We start from the raw sequence: 21,694 nt of genomic DNA on the forward strand, positions 1-21,694 counted from the left end.
AGGGCTTAAGATTAATTGCTTTTATTTTTGGTCTTTTAGAGCAAAGGTTTATAAGAAAGGACAAGTTCTACTTTTGAGGTTTTCCTTTTATATTAAAACCATATGTCCTTAAGGGGTTTTATGTTTGCCCTTGCCATACTTGTGACTCATTTAAAATTTTTCTTCAGGTGTCCCATGAAAAGTTGATGGAGAATGGCAGCTGTGAACTGCATTTTTTAGCTACTCTTACTCAAGAGAAGGGAGCATGGAAGAACCCAGTGCTCTGTGATATTCTTTCCCAGGAACCACTGAATCAGGATAAAGGTAAATTTGTAATACCATACGTGGTCACAACACATACCCATTCTACAACTATTTTAATAAATTAGCATTTTGGTGTGACTAATTTTATGTCATTAGTGATTTATGTATAGTGCAGCTGTAGTTCAACATCTCTTTGGCCATTTCCTTTATAAACTCAGAAGGGATTTATAAACAGGCTGTTCTGTGTTGAGATGAATGTCAACGCAGAGGTAGCCAACAAAGATGTATTTATGTAAACTGCTCTTTATAAGTAAAATAAAAATACAGCTATCCCATTTTTACTGCTATATATTTAATAGAAAACTGAAACCATTACCAACATCTGTATTTAGGAAACCACATTTAAAAAACCACTACTGACGCGTTTCAGATTTAAGAGATTGCAGTGATTTTGGTCTTTCCTGTGCTCTTACAATATTTGAAATACCAATATATATATATATTTTTTTAAAAGCATTAGTGTATGTTATACTTGAGAGGCCTGAAGATAAAAAGAAATATTATGGCAACTCCTTTTCGTACTGATTTTGGGAATGGAGTAAAAGTTAGTGCAGTATTGTATATTCACTACTGATTCCTTCAGCACTGTTACATGTGGAGTCTATTTATGTCACAGTGACTAGGTTATCTGCTCTGATACAGAAACCATCTTTGGCACCAGGGTCTTTTGCATCCCAATCGGAGTCAATAGCTTCCAGGTTGCCAACCTTGGTGTCAGGGGGCCTGGATTCTACTTCTTTTCTGGTGACGAGGTGCACGTTACTAAAGGAGTTAACTGTTTTGATGTTCCTAAAATTTCCCTTGTTAACCTAACTGAGGTTTTAACTAGAGATTGCCTTACTGGTCCCCAAGGCTGTTTTAACAGAGGAAACTTTAAGACACCAGTGAGATTTGTTCCTCTTCTAGAAGAGGATCTCTCATTTTTCTAGTTTCTGGTGAAAGTAATCAAAGGTCTTCCTCTTAGTTGCCTGTCGTTCCTTCCTATGACCCTTCTGTTTTATAGAGGGAAGAGAAGTACTCTCCTTCACAAAAGAGGGATAGGCCAGGACATCCTGGGTGATATCTCCCAGTGCTTCGTTTTGTGTAACTGTATGATCAGTATTGGTTGTTTAAATGACATCTCCAACTCAAAGATGGTCAATGATCACCTTCCACAGCTCAGATTCATGCTATGGTCACTTAATTTATTTCTCATTGCATTCCGGGCCACTCCACTCCGCTGTGTATTCATATACTTCAGAAAGCTCAGGATGACTTCAGTCCATGTTACCTTGTAGTTTCAGTGGCAGCAGGGAGTCGGTTCAAGATTATTGTATGAACTAAGCACAAAACCCATTTTTCACTCATTACCATATTATCAAACTGTTCCTAGTTCCTAAAGTAGCACCATCCTCTCTCTCTCTCTCTCTCTCTCTCTCTCTCTCTCTCTCTTTCTTTAAAGCTCCATCCAGCTAATCTTCAGCATGGTCATGTAACTCTAGAATTTGTTTTGCTATCCTTTGAAAATCCAGCAGTTTCTCCCATAAAAGCCTGCTGATTTGGGAGAATTCTCCTGGGTTTGTTTTCTTGGTAGAAAAACTTACCCAGAGATCCCAGAACAGATAGATGTTCAAATGCTGAGCCTCTGTGCAGCCAGGGGGTCCATATGCACACATATCTGTGTCCCCAGCAGATGACAGCAGTGCACAGGGCAGCCCTGAGAGGCTGACGCAGACTGCCTTACAGGCTGTCTCCCTGCAGCATAATGTGGGGATTGTAAACGGCCAGCCTGCTTGGCTGGGGCAATAGAAACCAGCCCAAGTGACACAGTCTCCCTGAATCTGTGGGGGGCTGGAAGTAAAGCCTACTGGAGGGCTGTGCTGAGGCTTCTCTCAAAAGGTATGTGTACAGGTGTTCAGTCTTGCAAAAGAAACTTTCCCAGGAGCCATTTAACTCTTCCTGGGATATTTTTCTCCTGAAGCAGCTACTTCTGCTGTAGGAGAAAAATCCTGTACACTTGTGGTTTCTACTGGGAAAGCAGCAAGTCTTGCAGTAGAAACTGAATGTTTATATGTGATCTTATTCTTCTAGTTCCATCTTGCAGCAGTTTAGCACTGTCTTAAGATTATCAAATACAGACTTTGATGCAGTATGCGGAACCACCTGGCATGCCCTACATGCCCTGTGGGTCAACTCCAAGACCCCCCAGCAACACTGGGATCCAAATATTAGGGCTCTGTAAGCTGGGTCCAGCCCCTGGACTTTATTTTTGACACTGTGGACCTACAGCAGGGGGGACTGCCACAGCTGGACCCGCATCCTGGCGAGCAAAGGGGGCAGAGGGAGCTCTCATTTTCCATGACAAAAAAACAAAATCAAACACCAAAATATATAGATATTTTGAATTTATTTATTATAATGATTCAAATACTGGCAGGATTCCAAATTGCTTTAAAATTGTAAATATATCAACAAAACATTGTGTGCAATTGATACTTATATCTAGATTCATAGATTGTAAAGCCAGAAGGGACGTCCGAAGATCATCGGGTCCAGCCCCCTGCACCAAGCAGGAAACATAATTGGGGTCAGGTGACCCCAGCAAAGTAATTGTCTAGTCTTCTCTTGAAGATTTCCAGGGTAGGTGATTGCACCACCTCTGGAGGGCTCTTATTCCACAGTCTGGACACCATGACTGTGAAGAAGTTTTTCCTAATGTTGCGCCTGAATCAATCTTCCAGGAGTTTGTGGCCATTACTCCTGGTTTTCCCCTTGGGTGCCCTGGTGAACAGTTGCTCACCAAGCCCTTGATGTATTCCCCTAGTGTAGCAGTAAGCTGCTACCAGGTCCCCTCTCAGCCTTCTTTTCTTCAGGCTGAAGAGTCCCAGATCCCTCAGCCTTTCCTCCTATGGCTTGCCTTTTAAGACTCTGATCATATGGGTCGCTTTTCTTTGGACTCTCTCAAGCTTGTTGATGTCTTTGTTAAAGTGTGGTGCCCAGAACTGGATGCAGTTCTCCAGCTGCGGTCTCACCAGTGCTGAGTAGAGTTAAAGAATCACCTTCTTGGCTTTGCTGGAGATGCATCGATTGATGCATGCCAGAATATTATTTGCCCTACTGGCTACAGCATCGCGCTGCTGGCTTATATTCATACTTTGGTCTATTACTACCCCCAGGTCCCTTTCATTTGTGGTGCTAGTCAGTTTGGTGCCGCCAAGCCTGTAGTGTGTTGGGGGTTGCTCATCCCGAGGTGGAGCACTTTACATTTCTCAACGTTGAACTTCATCAGGTTCCGATCCGCCCAACTTGCTATTCTGTCTAGGTCTGCCTGTATCTGTAGCCTATCTTCAAACATGACCATGCGTCCCCATAATTTGATGTCATCCGCGAACTTAGCCAGCGAGCTCTTTACCCCCACATCCAAATCATGATTAAAGATGTTGAAAAGTACTGGACTGAGTACTGACCCCTGCAGGACACCACTGCCCACTTATCGCCAGGATGACACAGATCCGTTCACTATGACTCCCCTGGGTTCTATCCTGCAGCCAGTTTCTCACCCACCTGACTGTCTCGGAGTTAAGCCCCAAATCCTCCAATTTTCTCGCGAGGGCATCGTGGGATACTAGATCAAAGGCCTTTTGGAAGGCTAGGTATACAATGTCAGCCTGCTCTCTCATGTCCTGGTGGTGCATTACCTGGTCATAGAAGGAGATGAGGTTGGCAAGGCAAAACCTGCCTTCAACAAAGCCATGCTGGCTGTCATTCAAAATCTTACCTTCTGCAAGCTTATTGCAGATAGATTTCTTGAACTTTTCTAATATTTTCCCCAGGATGGAAGTTTGGCTGACTGGGCTATAATTACCTGGGTCCTCCCTCCTCCCCTTCTTGTGGATGGGCACAACATTGGCCCTCTTCCAGTCCTCGGGGTCTTCTCCAGAGCTCCAGTAGTTGCGGAAGAGTTTTGCTAGGGGTTCCTCAGTGACTTTGGCCAGTTCCTTCAGCACTCCCAGATGAAGATCATCTGGTTCTGCTGACATGTACATGTCTAATTTTATTAATTGGTCATACATCAGTTCTACGGCAATAATAGGAAGGTGATTATTCCAACCGTGCTCATCCTCTACTCTACCTGGCGTGGTTTTCCCCTTTGTCCGGTGAAAGACCGAGGCAAAGTAGTCATTCAGGAGTTCAGCTTTCTCCTGGGTGCTGGTAACCAGCTCTCCTGAGTTGTTGAGCAATGGCCCCACACTCCCATTAGTTTTCCTCCTGTTCCCTATGTACCTAAAGAGGACTTCTTGTTGTCCTTGATTCCCACTGCTATTCTAAGTTCAGTTGCCACTTTAGCCTGTCTCATCTGTTCCATGCAAATACAGGCCATTGTGGAATAGTCCTCCTTGGGGCCCACCCCAAACTTCCATTGTTTATTAGCTTCTTTCTTCTTTCTTAAGAGGACAGTGATTTCTCTGTTTAGCCAAGAGGGCTTCCCAGCCCTTCTGTTACCTTTTCTCTGCATGGGAATGGACTTCCTTTGTGCTTCAAGGATCATGTCCTTAAGGAACAACCACTCTTCATGCACACCTTTCGCTTTTGGTCCCTGGTCCCGCAGAACTTGCCCTACTAGTGACCTAAGCTTGTTGATATTTACATTTTTTAAGACTTCAGTCCTGCTATCCAACTTACCTGCCTTGCATTAACTGCCTTGGACAGTGAACATGATGGTTTCATGGTTGCTGTAGCCCAGAATTCTCTCTATATTTAAGTCGGTCACCAAGTCATTTCCTTTGGCCAGGACCAAGTCTAGCAGAGCGTTACATCTGGTTGGCCCACGCATCTCCTGAGTCAGGAAGAGCTCCTCGACACAGGTCATGACGGATCACAACCAATCCAAAGTGGCTAGGTGTTCCTCCCAGGAGATGTCTGGATAATTAAAATCACCCATGACGACCATGTCACGTGCATGTGCAGCCTCGGGCAGTTCTCAGGTGAACTCCAAATCAAGTTCCTCCCCCTGGTTTGGTGGCCTGTAGTATACATCTACAGTTGGGTATCTTTTGCCGGTTCCCCCCCACAGCTTGACCCAGAGGGTGTCAAGCTGTCCATTTTTGGAGCCAATGGCGGCCTCCAAGGATGTGTACTGCTCTTTCACATAGAGAGCAACGCCTCCACCTTTCTTCCCCACCCAGTCCCTTCTGTGCAGGGTGTAGCTCTCTATAGCTACACTCCAGCCATGTGGGGAGTCCCACCATGTCTCTGTAATCCATACTAGATCATAATGCACACTGGAGAGTAGGAGGGCTAGCTCCTGCTTGTTCCCCGTGCTCCTGGCATTAGTACATAGGCAACTGAGTCCTCCTACTGAGGCCCTCGTCTTCCTGACCTGCTGATGAAGAACTATTCCCTAGTTCCCGAAAGTGTGGCTCTCCCAGCGTCCCTTTCTACTGGACTTACTTGCATGTTGGTCCCTGGACATGTTTGAATTTGTGTATCCCCAGCCCCCAGCAATCTTAGTTTAAAGCCCTGTCCAGTGGTGGTGGTGTTTCATTTTAATATATAACGGTGTTTCATTTTAATCATGGAAAAACATGGATTTGGGGGGTTTTAATCAGAGGATTTTGGATTTTTAAATAGAGAAAACCAGGATCCCTGGTGATAGCTAAATTGGACCAGCTTTGGTGAAAGAAGTCATTCTGGACTACTTTCTGCCCCAGTTTAGCTGTCACTTACCACCAAGCATTGCTGATATGCAGTAACTGTATGCTTGCTGTTCTGTAGTTAGTCCCCGGCTCCCTGTTAAGTAACTTTAATTTGATTGTATGTCTATAACTTTAGTCATCTTTCAGGCTTTTCTTGATATTCCCTAATTAGATGTTTAACAGACCTGGTGGAAGAGCACATCCTGGTCAGACACCATTATTTATTCTGCATTTCTCTGAGTTTCACCCACTATAGAGGAGTGCTTGTGGGTCTTGGTAGAGATTCTGTATCAGTTGTAAATCTTGCTCATCTGTGCCACAGTCTTAAGATTTGCATCAGCTTTTCACAGTGGACTTTGTCAAAAGCTGTTTTCATACTCCACAAAGCACAGATGGACGTCTCCGTGCCTTTTCAGGGCTCTTTCATGTAGGGAAGTATACCTTTTCGGGACTTGAACTTAATATAAATCCAAGCTGACTACCAGTAATACGGGAATCTCTTTGCTCGGGCATTGTTGCTCCTGTGATTGTCAATAGCACACTGAGCATATGGCTCCATAGTTCCACATTGCCTCGCATTTGGGATTTTAGGCAGAGGAATTAAAATAGGCTGCTTGCAATATTTTGGTAGTTTATCTTGCATCTATATTTGATTTAGGAACTGTTGCACTAATGTCTATGATTCATCATCTAGATTCTGTATGGTTTTCACAACTATTCCATTATTTCTGACTGCTCTGCTATTTTTCATTGTCTTCAAGGCATGATCGAATTCTTTCATTAAGATCAGTGGCATTTCTTCTCTTAAAAGACCAGTCTTCTCTCCCTTAATTGGATTGTCAAACAGCTTACTGGTGTATTCTATCTACCTTGTTCTCATTTCCTCATTTTAAAAGCATATCCTGCCATCTCTTGATTTAATACTGAATTTTTTCACTTCTATCATTGTTCTAGCAGCAAGGTATGGCTCTTTCTTGAGCATGATGTGTCCTATAAGGAACCTCTGTTTCCATACATTTCTGTTCATACCACTCTTCTTTTGATTGTTTTCAGGCCTGTGTAATGTTCTTGTTTGGGTTTTTATATTCTGCACTATTCCATTCCTTCTCTTCGTTTATATCAGTTGGAAGATTTCTTCTGTCATTTGTGTCACTTTGTTTTATGATTTCTTCATGCCTAAATCTGACCTTACTGATGTTCCCATTTCTGTTTTAAATGCTCTCCATTTCCTGTATGTTGCCAGGTTGATTAAGATCCTCATGGACTCTGGATTGCTTCTTGTCTTATATAATCTGCATTTCTTCCCTTCTTTTATCCCGTATATATTTCTATTTGCATTTTTTTAAATTTCAGCCAACATGTTGTGAACAAGTTATGTTTAATATTAAATTCTGCAGATGAAAACATCCTTACATTAAGTACAAAGTTGCTATATCTTTTTTATATCAAGGTGTCATCTGTTTCCTTGTAATGCATCCTGCCCTGGCTTCAGGACTTTTCTATGCATGTGTCCTCCTTGGATGATGTTTATACCATGTGTTTATTATATGCTGTAAAGCCATGTTTCTCAGCAACTTTTTCTGTTAGTGTGTTATGTTTTTACCTTATGCCAAGTCTTTGAGTTCTAACAGCACCACCATGTTAATACTTTTGGTGTTACTTCCCCATTTCATTTTTTTTGGAGGCATTTTTGGTGTCATGAGTTTTTTCCATCTCTACTCAGTCACCTATTTGTACATAGAGGATAAAGGTGAGATACTGATTTTAATTATCAAGACTGTTCTGACAGTGGTCAGATAAAACCAGTTTTGGTAACAGGCTGTCTTAGTACTATGCCAGCCACCTTTTTTGTGTAGCATATCATTCCATATCTACTGGGTGAATGTAGGACATTCCAGGAACTCATGTTGAGAATATCAGATATATTGGAAATTCTAATCCAGACAATGGAGGATAAAAATGGAATGGTCTTACATGTTTTACATAGCCCACTTCCAGAGACATGCTATACCCATAAATGAGGGCATATTACCAGTAATCTGGTAGACGCCTGCCTCTTTTATCTCTGAAAGCAAAGAAGGGTGAGAGAAAGTACCAAGTTCCCTCTGGTGCAGGGATCAGCAGTGTTTTTAGCCAGAGCACCAAAATCACCCCAACCTCCACCTACGCGTCGACTTGGCGTGCCAGAGATGGGGGAGCTGCAAGGGGCCGGAGTCCGAGTTGGCTGTGACATGCCAAGGAAAATGGCCTTGCATACCATGCTCTGCCATACGTGCCAATCCCTGCTCTAGTGTTCAAGTATTTTTATTCCCATATTGTTCCAGGTATGCCTATTGTCATGACAGCTCAAAAAAAACTACATATTCTCAAGCAGAAATAGTCAAATGAGCTAGACTTTTTCGGGAAAACATTTTTCAGAAAGCTTGAAGTTATGCATAGTTAGCTATAATGTTTTTCTCTCTCAAGATGACCTATGAATTGGACCAGGCTACTGGATTGCTAAATAAGAGTTCTCTAGATCAGGGGTTCTACCACACACAGCCCACAAGCCAGATCTGACTCACAGAGCACAGGACCTAGCCTTCAGAGCTGGATTGCCTGTGTCTCTGCTGGGATTGCACAGCAAAGAGCTGTGCAAAGGCTGGGCACTGCTGCTGCTTCTTCCACTTCCCTGATGCAGCCTGGTGCAACTTTCAGCTAGCGAGGACCTACATCCAAGTCAGGCATCTGCAAACTGTGTCCATGCTGCTGCTTCTCCCCACCCCCATAGCTTCAGATTCCAGCCAGTGTGGAGCTTCACTGGTACGGAAAGCTTCCAGCTGTGCCCGCACCACAACAACAGGGTTGACAGAGAAGGGAAGGGAGCAGCACCAGTGCAGAAGCAATTTTCAGATATGTGGTCCCAGCACAGTTCCCCTCTGGCTAGAAGCTGTGCCTGTGCTACAGCTGGGAACAGTAGGGGAGGGCAAGCAGTAGTATGGGCACAGCTCCAATATGCCCAGCCCCAGTATGGGCATGGGGAAGCCTCCCTCTCACTGACATGCAGCCAAAGCCACCCAGCCTGCATTGGACCAGAGTGAGTTTTTCCACCCTGTGGCTTGCAAAGGGTTGCCAGCCCCTGCTCTACATCCCAGGCTTGGTTTTCACACATTAATTACAGGTCTGTTAACAGCTGAGATGTCTCTGCAAACTACTATGGACAAGTAGATACTGCAATGCGGTTTGGCAAGAGCAGTCACCATGGACTGCACTGTGTTCTGGTTGCAGTCTGGGCAGCCAGAAGAGGTCCAGATACCCTTAGAAGACTGTCCTTTGGAGGGTAATAATTTATTCTAGAACAACCTTAGATTTCCTGGATATTTATACCCCATACGTATAATTCATGTTTTGGATGAATATTTTCTACTTTAATATTTTTTTCCCTAGATCCTCTAGATTAGTTCACAGCTCTCAGTCTGAAAAACTTCTGTTTCCACATTTTCATCAGTCCAGTGCACTGGAAATATTTATGTTTTGTAATGAATAATGCACATTACAAATCGAGTGCTGTCACTAGGGTTTCCTAGAGCTCCAAGAACTTTCATGAAAGTTCTGACTGTCATAGCTGCTTATCTCCAGAAAGAGAAATTCACTGCTGCAGCTTTATCTTGACAGTTAACTGGTACAAGGATCCTTTCCCCAGAAGGTTATGGACAATTTTTGTTACATTCTATACCTGTTTTCCACAGTAGCTCTAAAGATAGAGCCAAATCTGATCTCAGAGAATGGGAGGGTGTGGGAGGCATCCTAAATTCCTCCCAAAAGTGATATTGAATTTTCACGTAAATCAATTGTTCATTTGCTGATTTTCTACCCAAAGCTGCAGACATTCTCTGTGCTTTGATTTCTAGATTTCTACTTGCATAGAATGCATAAAAATATCTTTTATTATAGATTATGAAAGATGGATATGAAATTATATTATTATATTATGGATTATGAAAGATTATGGGGATGGTTAGTCAAAGCCTACAAAAATTCAAAATAGATACCAGTTTCTATCACATTAAAATAGGAGATAGCTATAGCAAAACTTCTGGGAATATCAGATCAGATTCTACCAGATCACATGTAGTGGCCTTCTTTAGGTGAGTCTTAGGTGTTGTTCTGTCCCTCAAATGCCTTTCGTGCTGGGGGGTGGAGGTGTTCAATGTGAGTAGGAAGCAAGCATAATTGATGGGAACACTTTTTAGCCTGCAGTTCCTATCTCCAGTGCTTAGGGCACCTTGATATGGGAAGTGGAGTGTGCATAAACAACATACTTTGAAGGACTCAATTTATAACAGATAAATAACTCCCTTTTCTGTCAGCTTTTCCTACATGGTTTATTGTGCTTTATATGCATTGATACAGCAATGGGTTATAGCCACATATAGATAACACCATGAGAGCAGATTTATTGGAAAGTGAATTTTCATGCTAATTGTTTAAATGTTGGAGGTGCATGTAACATGGGAAACATCCATTGAACAATTTGCTCAGCCTCTTTCAAATGAAGAAACGTGGCAGGGATTCATAATTTGTTCTCATGAGACAGCTGTTACAATGATACATTGTTAACAGTTTTCCCCATTCCATTATAAAATAAAAACCTGTCTACTTTGTTCAGTTTTCTGAACAAAATCCTCAAAGGATTTTGTTTTTCTGTACATTTCAGATTTGTATGTATAGTTTATAGCCCGCATAATCTACAATCAAGTTTGGGATAATTGGCAAAAGCTGTTCTCCAATACTTAAGACTGAGAGTGAAGTTCTTTTAGTATTTTTGCCAGTAATCTCAAAAATGTTTTTATTAATTTCAAATAACGTTTCTTTCATCTCATATGCTAGCTCTTTCCATCTTAATTTGGAGGAATCATATTTATTTGTCAAGTTACTGGTGACTTTATTATGTCAGAATGGCAAATTTGGCTCCAGACAGTTTTAAAAAGGCATCAAATGGTGTTTGAGTTCTAAACTTACTTTAAAGAAAGCCTTGAGTCATGTTTCTTCAAATGTAAACTTCCCTGAAGCTAGGTTTATATCACATTGAGTTATTTTCCTCCATCCCAAAATTCCAAAACAGAAAAATTCAAGAGGCAAGGATTAATTCTCACCCACTGTGCTCTTGCCTCGTATTAGGAGTAGATTTAACGAGTTTAGTTAAACCTAAAAGTTTTATTCTCATGCAAAAAAGACTAAGGGCATGTGCACAAAAAACAGTTGGTTTGGAATAAGATAGGATGTGTACTTACCATGTGGCAGCTACTCTTTCATTGAGGGTCAAGCGAGTTTGCATTTATTCTTGGGGATAAGAGTGTGCACATGAACAGTTACCAGGAAGTAGATAAAATGCTGTGAATGCATACCTTAGTTTCACTTGTATTTGTACCCATCCCCTAATACTAGTGAATCAGATTTTTTAAAATTGTTAGCTGTATTTTTACACTTTTGCCAATGTTGGCACAGTCAAGTCATACATAAGTAGTTGCAGAAAGTAAGTGACAAAGACTGTTTAAGTTAACTTTATTCGTATCTGGTTATCCAATTAGGAAACTGAAATAGAAGTATACAACTTCTCTGACTAATAAATCTAATCAACACAGTGTGACTATCAGCTTCATTAATGGAGGGGAACATTTTAGGCAGGCATGCCACAATTAGCCTGTGCCTTCCCTGTTGCCACTGTTACCCCTTTCCTCTGCCTAATCTGCTGCTCTACTTTCTACTTTCTGTGATGTGCTCTGTGCCTAATCTCTTTTGCTTCCTGCCCTATTAGTTGCTGTGCTACCTGTCTTCTCTCTGATCTGATAGTTGCCCCACACAGAAGCTGCCTGTGCCACTTGTGGCACTTGCTGCTCAGGTTGGCCACTCCTGATCTACACAAGAAAAATGTTTGCTATTAGCCCAGTTAATTACTTATTCTTCACTTACTTGGTTACTCCTTCAGCCACCGGCACTGGGTTCTTCCACACTTCCCTTCCTGCATGCTGTCGCATTCCTTTCCCTGGCACTTAGTCATTTCTCTGTTTTCCTCCATGCTTCTCACACAAATTGAATAACTTAGGAAGTATATATGGTTTTTGAGAAGACACTGGAAAATTAGACCATTTTTAACCTCAGCCCTCAACCCATTTTGTGGTAAACCCCAGCTGTCCCTAGTCTGGAGTTTCAAGCCATATTCTTGTGTTGGGAGTGATCTTGTTTTAAATGAGGTCATCTCAGAGATAAAGACTAATGGGTATTACTTGTTTCCCTCCAATTGGAGACTTTGGTGTAATCTTTCTCCTGCTGAGGTGATACTGGTGACTGTTGCTACATTGATGTTCGGGTTCTTATTGAATAAAATTAACAATTATTAAATCTGTTACTTCTGTGAGCAGTGTTGTAAAATTACTGTATCACAAAATACTGTCCTGGCACTTAGTGCTCTTCTATATATTCTATAATGAACAGTGAGAAAGTGACAGTCTCCAACTGTGCATTTTCAGAACCTGACACGTTAGTGTTACAGTAGGTGAACTGATTGGATCAGGAATTAAGTTGTGGAACTAATAGGAATAATGAGTTGGAAGGCTGGAGCTATGCAAAACTCCAAAATTCTTCAGCATTCCATAAATTTCCTTGGTGTCTCAGTGCCAGTAGGTGCATCTACACGTGAGCTTTACTATAGAAGTGACTAATTACCTCCACAGTAAAGTGTCACCACGTGCATCAGTATTAGGATGCAGTAAACTAATTAAATTCACTGTAAGATAGTACTGCCATTAAGTACAATCAAATGCATGCATAGATGGTGATCACTGGGCACAACTTGCACCTGTTCGGCCCAGCCAGCTGGGAGCCAGACCCCTGGCTTCTGCCAGCCCCAACGCCACCACCCAAAACCCAGGGCTGACCCCTGGTGCTCCCTCCCAGTCCAGGGCTGCTCCATCCCAGTTCAAATTGCTGCAGTCCCAGGGGCATGTGTAGATGCTACACCCAGGAGCATTTGACTCTGGCTCGAACTACTCCAGAGTCTATTGCTGTGCATTAATAGCACATGTAGATGTACCCAGTGGCCATGTCCACACATGCGTAAACGCTTGGTTCCCCAGGGACAATTAGCAGCAGTGCACCTTGTGCTGCCGCTACTTGTCCCCAGGGAACACATGTGGCATGCACCCTCTCATGTACAGCAAGTTACCCCAGGGTGGGTAGGGGAGACTGGGGCCAGCACTAGGGCTGTATGGAGTTTTGCCCAGCATTTCGTTTCGAAGCTATTTCGAGCTCAAAACGGTGAAATCGAAACCAAACAAAAGCCTTCGAAACAGCTTTGAAACGAAACAAGGGAACTCACAATGCTTTGAGTTTCAAAGCCAGACTTACTGGCTTCAGCACCAGTCCCAGCTGGCAGCACCCGCCTCCTGTCATCCGGTAGATGGATCGGGGGCTTGCCTGCACCCCCGGGAGGGCTCCAGCACAGCCCCCATGGCCCTCCTGGGGGTGCCAGCAGGCCCCTGATCTGCCTGGCGGCTGACAGGAGCCAGGTGCTGTCACCTGGGGCCAGCGGGGCTGGGGCAGATCAGCTCATATAGAGGCCCACTACCCTGATCCTGGGGTCAGGGAGGGTCCCCGCATGAGCTGATCTGCCCCGGCCCCATACTGGAGCCAGGTCAAGGAGGATGCGGGGCCTGGGGCAGATCAGTTCGTGCAGGGACCCCCTCCCACATCCCTGGATCGGGGCTGAGGGTCCCCACATGAGCTGATCTGCCCCAGCCCCAGGTGGCAGCACCCGGCTCCTGTCAGCTGGCATACAGATTGGGGTCTGCCGGCACCCCCAGGAGGGCTGTGGGGACTGTGCTGGAGTCCTTCCGGGGGTGCATGCCCCCGATCTGCCGATTAGGTAACAGGAACTGGGTGCTGCCGCCTGGGACCAGCAGCAGCACCAGTCTTCCCGGCGCTGGGTGTGGTCTGTGCCCAGCACGGGTCTGTCATCTGGTGGGCAGATCAGGGGCTCGCACCCCCGGGAGGACTCCTGCTCAGCCCCCGCAGCCCTCCTGGGGGTGTGGGTGAGCCCCCGATCTGCTTGCCTGCTGCATTTTGTTTCCCCATAATAACCTATGGGAGAAACATCAAAACAGCATCGAAACAGCAAAACAGTTTCAACGAAATGAAACGGAACAGTGATTTTGAAACGAAACACTGTTCCGTCGAAACAGAAGTCGAATCGGAACGGTGTTTTTGCACAGCCCTAGCCAGCACTGGGCTGGCCCCAGCAGCCTTACCTAGGGGCCTTCCAGATCTACAGTAGCAGCAGTCCTGCCGCACAGAGCCTGCCTGGCAGCTGGAGCACAACTCCAGCTGGCCAACCTCTAGTATTGAGCAGCACACGCTGCCCCGCATGCGCCACTCTGCTTTTATTTTTCCATGGGATTTTTGACCTCTGGATATCCGGGGTCCAAAAAAAAACTCCTTATGCTGCTCCCTTGCAGCGCTGAGAAAAACTAAACATGCGGTATGTGGTGCCACTACAGACATGTCTGCAGCGCCACATACTACAGGGCCACACTCATTTGGACGCAGCCAGTAAGTCCATGTCAGGGCCATAGTTTCTGCTTACCTTTTTTCATGGAAGTGCTATAATTTCAACTCGATATAATTGGTAGTTTGTGAATCTTAATGAATCATGGAGAATAATTACATTCAGTATGCTTTTTCAGGATAATTGACAAACCATGCTTCATTCTGATAATGCATGTTTTTCTGGTCCTAGAGATGAACCTGTTTGTAGAGAAAAATATGAATTCACTATACTCTGATTTCTGTAAGACATAGCTGCTGGAGTAGAATTAAAATTGTTACAGTAACTTAGCAGAATTCTCTTTACAATCCTGTTGTCACAGGAGACCCTGACCCTGGTACTTGGAAGGGAAGGGGAGGAGAGGGAACTGTGGCAGGGAGCCAGGATGCAGCAGACTCAGCCAGCTGTGTGGGGCCACAACTACAGGAGGGCAGACTGGCCTTTGATTAAAAGGCAAAACCCTATGTGGCTCTGGGGAAGGCAGGTGACAAAAAGGGGGCATGGCTTCCCGGCCTATAAACCCAGGGCCTGAGCCAAAGTAGAAAATCTGGCCATACATGTTGGAGAGAGGAGTTCCTGAGGGAGATTTCTGCAGCAGACAGACTAGTAGGCACCTGAACTGCTCCTTGGAGCTACCCAGAGGGAACTAAGGGGAGCTGATGACTTGAGTGAGGCAACAACACAGAGCTGGATAGGCTTTTTTTTGGGAAACAGTGTCTTGCATTAATGTTGTAATTTAAGCTTCATATTGGAGGACTAGATGTGCCTGTAAGGGGAGGACAGGAGGCCACAGGGGTGCTGCAAGGGGCACCCAGTGCAAAGCCTCACCATGGACAAGGGATAATGCCATGGGGGCTGAGAAGAGCTAAGAGGAGCCTCTCCCTGAGCCAGTGACCCCCAGGGGCTTGGGCAGAACCGAGAGCAGCCTTGACTTGGGTCAGGGACTTTGCGGGGCTGTGAAAACGCAGAAGATGGGGCCAAGGGTCCCAGAGAGACAGAGAACAGACAGGGCTGAGGCCAAGAGAGCTGGGCCCAAATCTATCAGCCAGGGCTGGAGGCCTGCATATGAAGAAAAGGGAGGTGAAAGCCATTAATCCTGAGGTTTCTACAAGGAACAGAATGATATGCAAAGTAACATCTGTGAGGCATAGGCCTGGCTGTAGGGGTGGAAGGAGGCCACAGATTTAGCCCTTAAGGTCCATAGAACCCAAGGAAACATACTGAGAGAGAGAGAGAGCACCAAGGTTCACCTGCCTCTGATGGCAGTCTCCCCTCATCATTACCACTTAACATCAGGGTTTAGCAGGCGAGGAAGCAGGGTGAGACCATGGGAGCTAGACAGAATTGAAGTGGCCACAAGGGGGCACACAGCAGCCCTCAGGCACTGCACCTGTTACACCTATATTTCTTATTTTAATCTCTGAATTTCTTAGGTTTTTTATTTCTTTTTTTAGTAATTTCATTGGTATTTTAAGACTTCTTCTGGCCCATAAATTACTGAATTAAATTCTTAACTGTAATTCTGTTTTTACTGATTTTTTTTTTTCTTGGGTCATAGGAATTAATATATATCTTGATCACAGGACAAGGAAAAATTAAATAACGTTTTATTTGGGAGAATGAAATAAAACCTTAGCTTTAACATATTAACTGTGCTGGTTATAATCAATACAGCAAAATGTTATAAATTAGGAGTGTGGCCTTAAGTTTGAGGGGTTCATATCTTAATGAAAAGATAACATAAAATGTTCCAATGTTTGTGCAAGGTGGATTACATAGTGCAGTAAGCACTGTGGGTAAAAAGGATTATTGGGGACAAGTATGTAGGCGAGCAAGGCTAAAACTTTTTCATTAGAATATTAAATGTAATCATTCTAATATTGTTTGCATGAGGGTGAAAGCTCAGGAGTTCAAGGAATAATTTTAAATCTAAGGTCTTTCAGTATCTTATTTCAAAGATAACAATATGTTCCAATGTTAGTGTGAGGCAGACTAACTGAAACAGTAAACACTGTGGGTGAAAGGATTATTGGGGACCAGTATTTGGAAGAGCAAGGCTAAAAATGAACAGCTGCAATTAGTCACTGGGTCATTTGTGGGTTGGGAAGACCATGAATGTTTTTGATATTTCTTCTGCTTAAAAAGATAATACAAATTATAAGGTTATATGAAATCTGTGAATATATAGTACTTACTTCCTGCTAATATGGTTTCTCTCTATAGAAGTCAGTTCAATATAGTTGTGTTCCATTCTTCACTTAGAAAAAAACCCAGTTAAGGCCTTGATTACAAGAAAAAGTTGCACTCTATTTAACTAAATCTATTTATATACCAGATTTATAAATCTCTAATAGAAGGAGAATCCTTCCAGTCCTAGTGTTCCTATGTAATGCCTAGAAGCCTTAATCTTGGATCAGTAGCTGTCAGATTGTCCCTTTCCTATCATAATCTTCAGGCATCTTTTTCCATTTTTAATTATCATTTCAACCAGTCACTAAAGGCAAATGGTGTTTGAATCTCTAGGAATTCCTTAAACATGTTTAAAAAATAATGGATAAAAGGGAACTTCCATATTTTGGATTTCAGAAATGGCTTTGCCAATAAGCTACCTAAATAAGCCAAATAGCAATGGGATGAGAAGCAAAGTATTGCTATAAATCAAAAACTGGTTGAAGTCAGAGAGCAAAGAATAAGATTAAATATCAATTTTCATCCTGGCAAAAAATTAACAATGAAGTGCCCGCAGGTCACGTGCTTAGACTCTGTGCTGTTTAACATATTAAATGACCTAGAAATTAAGGTGAGTAATGAAGTAGTAGAGTTTGTTATTTAGATCAATCAAGACTTGATAGGACAGGGAAGAAGTTCATAGTGATGTAAACATGGTAGGTGAATTCATTTGCTGTCATGTTGTCAACATCAGTAAATGCCAAATAGAGTCATAGATTGTAAGGGGCTGGAAGGGATCTCGCAAGATCATTGGGTCCAGCCCCCCTGCACTAGGCAGGAAAGACAACTGGGGTCAGGTGACCCCAGTGAGGTGACCATCCAGTCTTCTGAAAATTTCCAGGGTAGGTGATTGTACCACCTCTGGAGGGAGTTTATTCCACCATCTGGACACCCTAACTGTGAAGTTTTCCTAGTGTTAAGCCTGCAATGGTCTTCCAGGAACTTGTGGTCATTACTCCTGGTTTTCCCCAAGGGTGCCCTGGTGAACAGTTGTTCGCCAAGCCCTTGATGTATTCCCCTGATAAAGCAGTAAGCTGCTACCAAGTCCCCTCTCAGCCTTCTCTTTTTTAGGCTGAACAGACCCAAGTCCCTCAGCCTTTCTTCATATGGCTTTCCTTGCAAGTCTCTGATTCAGGTGGCTCTTCTCTGGACTCTCTCAAGCTTTTCCATGTCTTTGTTGAAGTGCGGCACCCAGAACTGAACGCAGTACTCCAGCTGCAGTCTCACTAATGCCGAGTAAAGCGGAAGAATCACTTCTTTGGTTTTGCTTGAGATGCATCGGTTGATGCATGACAGAGCATTGTTTGCCTTACTGGCTACAGCATTGTACTGACAGCTCATGGTCATACTATGGTCTATTATTGCCCCTAGGTCACTTTCAGTCATGGTGCTAGTCAGTTTGGTGCCACTGAGCCTGTGGGTATGTTGGGGATTGTTGGTCCCCAGATGAAGCACTTTACATTTTTCAGTGTTGAATTTCATCTGATTCTGATCTGCCCAACTTGCTAGCCTGTCTAAGTTCACTTGTGTCTGCAGCCTATTTTCAAGCGTGACCACGGTCCCCCATAACTTGGTGTCATCTGCAAACTTGGCCAGTGCATTCTTCACCCCTACATCCAAATCATTGATAAAGACGTTGAAAAACATTGGTCCAAGCACGAACCCCTGAGGGACACAACTGGCCACTTCTTGCCAGGACGACACAGATCCATTCATTAGAATTCTTTGGCTCCTACCCTGCAGCCAGCTTTCTACCCACCTAACTGTCGAGCAGTTAAGCCCACAATCCTTCAATTTTCCCCTGAGAATGTCATGGGATACCAGATCAGAGGCCTTTTGGAAGTCTAGGGTATACAGTGTCGACCTCCTCTCTCTTATCCAGGTGGCGAGTTACCTGGTTGTAGAAGGAGGTGAGATCGATGAAACAAGACCTGCCCATGACAAAGCCATGCTGGCTGTTGTTCAGAATCCTACCTTCTGCAAGCATATTGCACGTAGACTCTTTGATGAATTTTTCCAGGATTTTCCCTGGGATAGTAGTTAGGCTACTTGGCCTATATTGGCCCAGGTCCTCTCCCCTCCCCTTCTTGAAAATGGGCACAACACTGGCCCTCTTCCAGTCTTCAGGGACCTCTCCCAAGTGCCACGAGTTTTGGAAGAGTTTTGCCAGAGGTCCCACAATGACTTAGCTCCTTCAGTACTCTTGGATGAAGTCATCCTGTCCTGCTGACTTATAAATATCTAACTTTAATAACTGATCATGTACCAGCTCAATGTCAGCAGTGGGAAGACAGTCATTCCCACCATGCCCATTCTGAACTTTATCTAGTATGATTTTTCCCTTAATCCACTGAAATACCAAAGCAAAGTAGTCATTCAGGAGCCCAGTTTTCTCCTGAGTCTCAGTAACCAGCTGTCCTGAGTTGTTAAGCAGTGGCCCCATGTTTCCATTTGTTTTCCTCCTGTTCCCTACATACCTAAAGAAGGACTTCTTATTGTCCTTGATTTCTGTTACTAGTTTAAATTCAGTTGCCACCTTAGCATTTCTAATCTGCTCCCTACAAGTGCGGGCCGTTGTTGTATAGTCCTCCTTGGCTGTCCTAAGCTTCCATTGTTTGTGTGCCTCTCTCTTCTTTTTCAGGACCATGATATCTCTATTAAGCCAAGAGGGCTTACCAGCCCTTCTGTTACCTTTCCTCTGCATAGGAATGGAGTTCTTTTGTGCATCAAGGATCATGTCCATGAGGTACAACCACTCTTCATGCATTCCTTGCACCTTCAGTCCCTGGTCCCTCAGTGCTTCCCCTATTATTGCCCTGAGCCTGTTGAAATTCACATTTTTGAAGTCCAAACCTTCAACCTTGCTAGCTGATTTGCGTGTCTTATGACGGACATTGATCGTGATGGTTTCATGGTTGCTGTCGTCCATGCTACCCTCTATATTCAAGTCACTCACCAGATTGTCTCCTTTGGCTAAGACCAAGTCTAGGAGAGCATTACCTCTGGTTGGCCCATGCACTTCCTGAGTCAGGTAGAGCTCGTCAGGCCAGGTCAGGAAGCAGCGTGACTGATCTGACCTAGCTGAGTGTTCCTGCCAAGAGATGTCTGGGTAATTGAAGTCATCCATGATGACCATGTTTCATGCACGCACGGCCTCTTCCAGTTGTTGAGAGAACTCCAGATCGAGCTCCTCCCCCTGGTTTGGTGGTCTGTAGTATACACCTACAGTTAGGTATCTCTCAACACGCCCCCTCCTTTGCCCCCCAGTAGTTTGACCGACAGGGTTTTGAGTCGCTCTTCTTTGGAGCTAATGTTGGCCTCAAAGGAGGTGTACTGCCCCCTCCCACAGAGAGCTACACCTCCGAATAATGCATATTGGAGGCAGAAATTCTGTGAGGCTTGTCATATTTTACATACAAGCATTGATTGGGCTTTTCTGGAATAGGAAAATACAGCATATAATAGTAGTCAACTCTGGCTGCTTGCAGACATTTAAAAAAAAATCACTTTAAATTCAGCACGCTCCTGCACTGAGCCCAGCCCAGGCCCAGAGGATGCAGAACATTAGTTGCACCTGGCTTTCTCATTGTCTACATCAGGGGTCAGCAGCCCCCAACACGCACGTTGAGCATGGCACAGGAAGCCATTTTGCTCAGAGCGCCACGGCCAGCCACGGCTCTGGGTAGCTGCTGGAGCCCAGGCTGGTCCCAGCAGGGCTTGCAGAGTCTCAACTGCCTGCTGGAAACAACCCGGCTCTGTGGCTGGCAACAGCTACCCAGAGCTGGGGTCGGCTGCAGCTGGGAGGCTGCAAACAGCTGCGCCAGGCTCCAGAGCCAAGGCATCAGCTCTGTACCAGTGCATGCACACGTGCCTTGGAGTGGGTGGGGGGGGAGGGGCCTAAGGCAGCACAACCCCAGTCTCTCCCCCACTTCTGGCACAGAGCTGGTGACTGGGCTCCGGAGCCCGGCACAGCTTTTTGGAGCCAGCCCGGGCTCTGGGCAGCTGCAGCAGGCAACGGGGCAGGCTGCAAACAGCTGCATCAGGCTCCACAGCTCCGGCATCAGCTCCAAGTTGACAGCAACTGCACGCAGCTCAGGGCAGACAGTGGGGCAGACAGCAGGGTAGCGCAGCCGTCCCTGAGGTGCCTGTGCAGTCGCTGCCAGCATGGAACTGATGCCAGAGCTGTGGAGCCTGGCGCAGCTATTTGCAGCCTGCCCACTGCTTGCTGTAGCCAGCCTGGGCTCTGGGCAGCTGCAAACAGCTGCGCTGGGCTCTGGAGCCCAGTCACCAGCTCTGTGCTGGAAGTGGGGGAGAGACCGGGGTTGCGCTGCCTCATCCCCCTCCCCCACCACCCGCTCTGAAGCGCAGGTGCACGTGCCGGTACAGAGCTGATGCTGGGGCTCCAGCGCCCGGCACGGCTGTTTGCAATCTCCTGGCTGCAGCCGGCCCCAGCTCTGGGTAGCTGCTGCCAGTCACAGAGCCCGGGCTGGGAGACATAGCAGGGCTGGGGGGCAGGGGCTTTGGCTGGGAGGCAAGAGGCACACACAGGGCATCCTGCCATGTACTGTGTGCCCTCATTTTGTTTTTCTGGCATGCTGGCACTCTGGCATCTTCCAAGGTAGGCATTGTGGGGGTTTTCGGCAATCTGACCAAAAAATGTTGCCTACCCCTGGCCTACATAGATCAGGTGCTTTAGCAGAGCCTCTTTGGTGCTTTTATCTAATAGCTAATTGAATTGCCTTCAGATAAAACTGCCAAAAAGCCCTGCTGTAGCGCCCGATCTATACAAACACTGTAGAGCCAGGTTGAAGTAAGATGCTGCATCTTCCAGTAACATGTGTTTTTGTTTGTTTGTTTTTAACATCTGCAAGCAACTCCTTTATTAGGATATTAGAGAAACTAGGGG

The 21,694-nt window shown here is 44.9% G+C and overlaps 1 protein-coding gene across 1 annotated transcript in view; it reads left to right on the plus strand.

Moving 5' to 3' along the window:
- The window catches only part of ZNF292 (zinc finger protein 292), a 107,432-nt gene that overhangs the window by 60,688 nt on the left and 25,050 nt on the right, over nucleotides 1–21,694 (plus strand). The window contains exon 4 of the mRNA XM_006263179.4: nucleotides 168–303. Within this exon, the coding sequence (XP_006263241.1) occupies nucleotides 168–303 (136 nt within the window). The remainder of the gene's footprint in view (nucleotides 1–167; nucleotides 304–21,694) is intronic.

Source organism: Alligator mississippiensis, chromosome 1 (genome assembly GCF_030867095.1).
Source record: "Alligator mississippiensis isolate rAllMis1 chromosome 1, rAllMis1, whole genome shotgun sequence".
Taxonomy (NCBI): domain Eukaryota; kingdom Metazoa; phylum Chordata; order Crocodylia; family Alligatoridae; genus Alligator; species Alligator mississippiensis.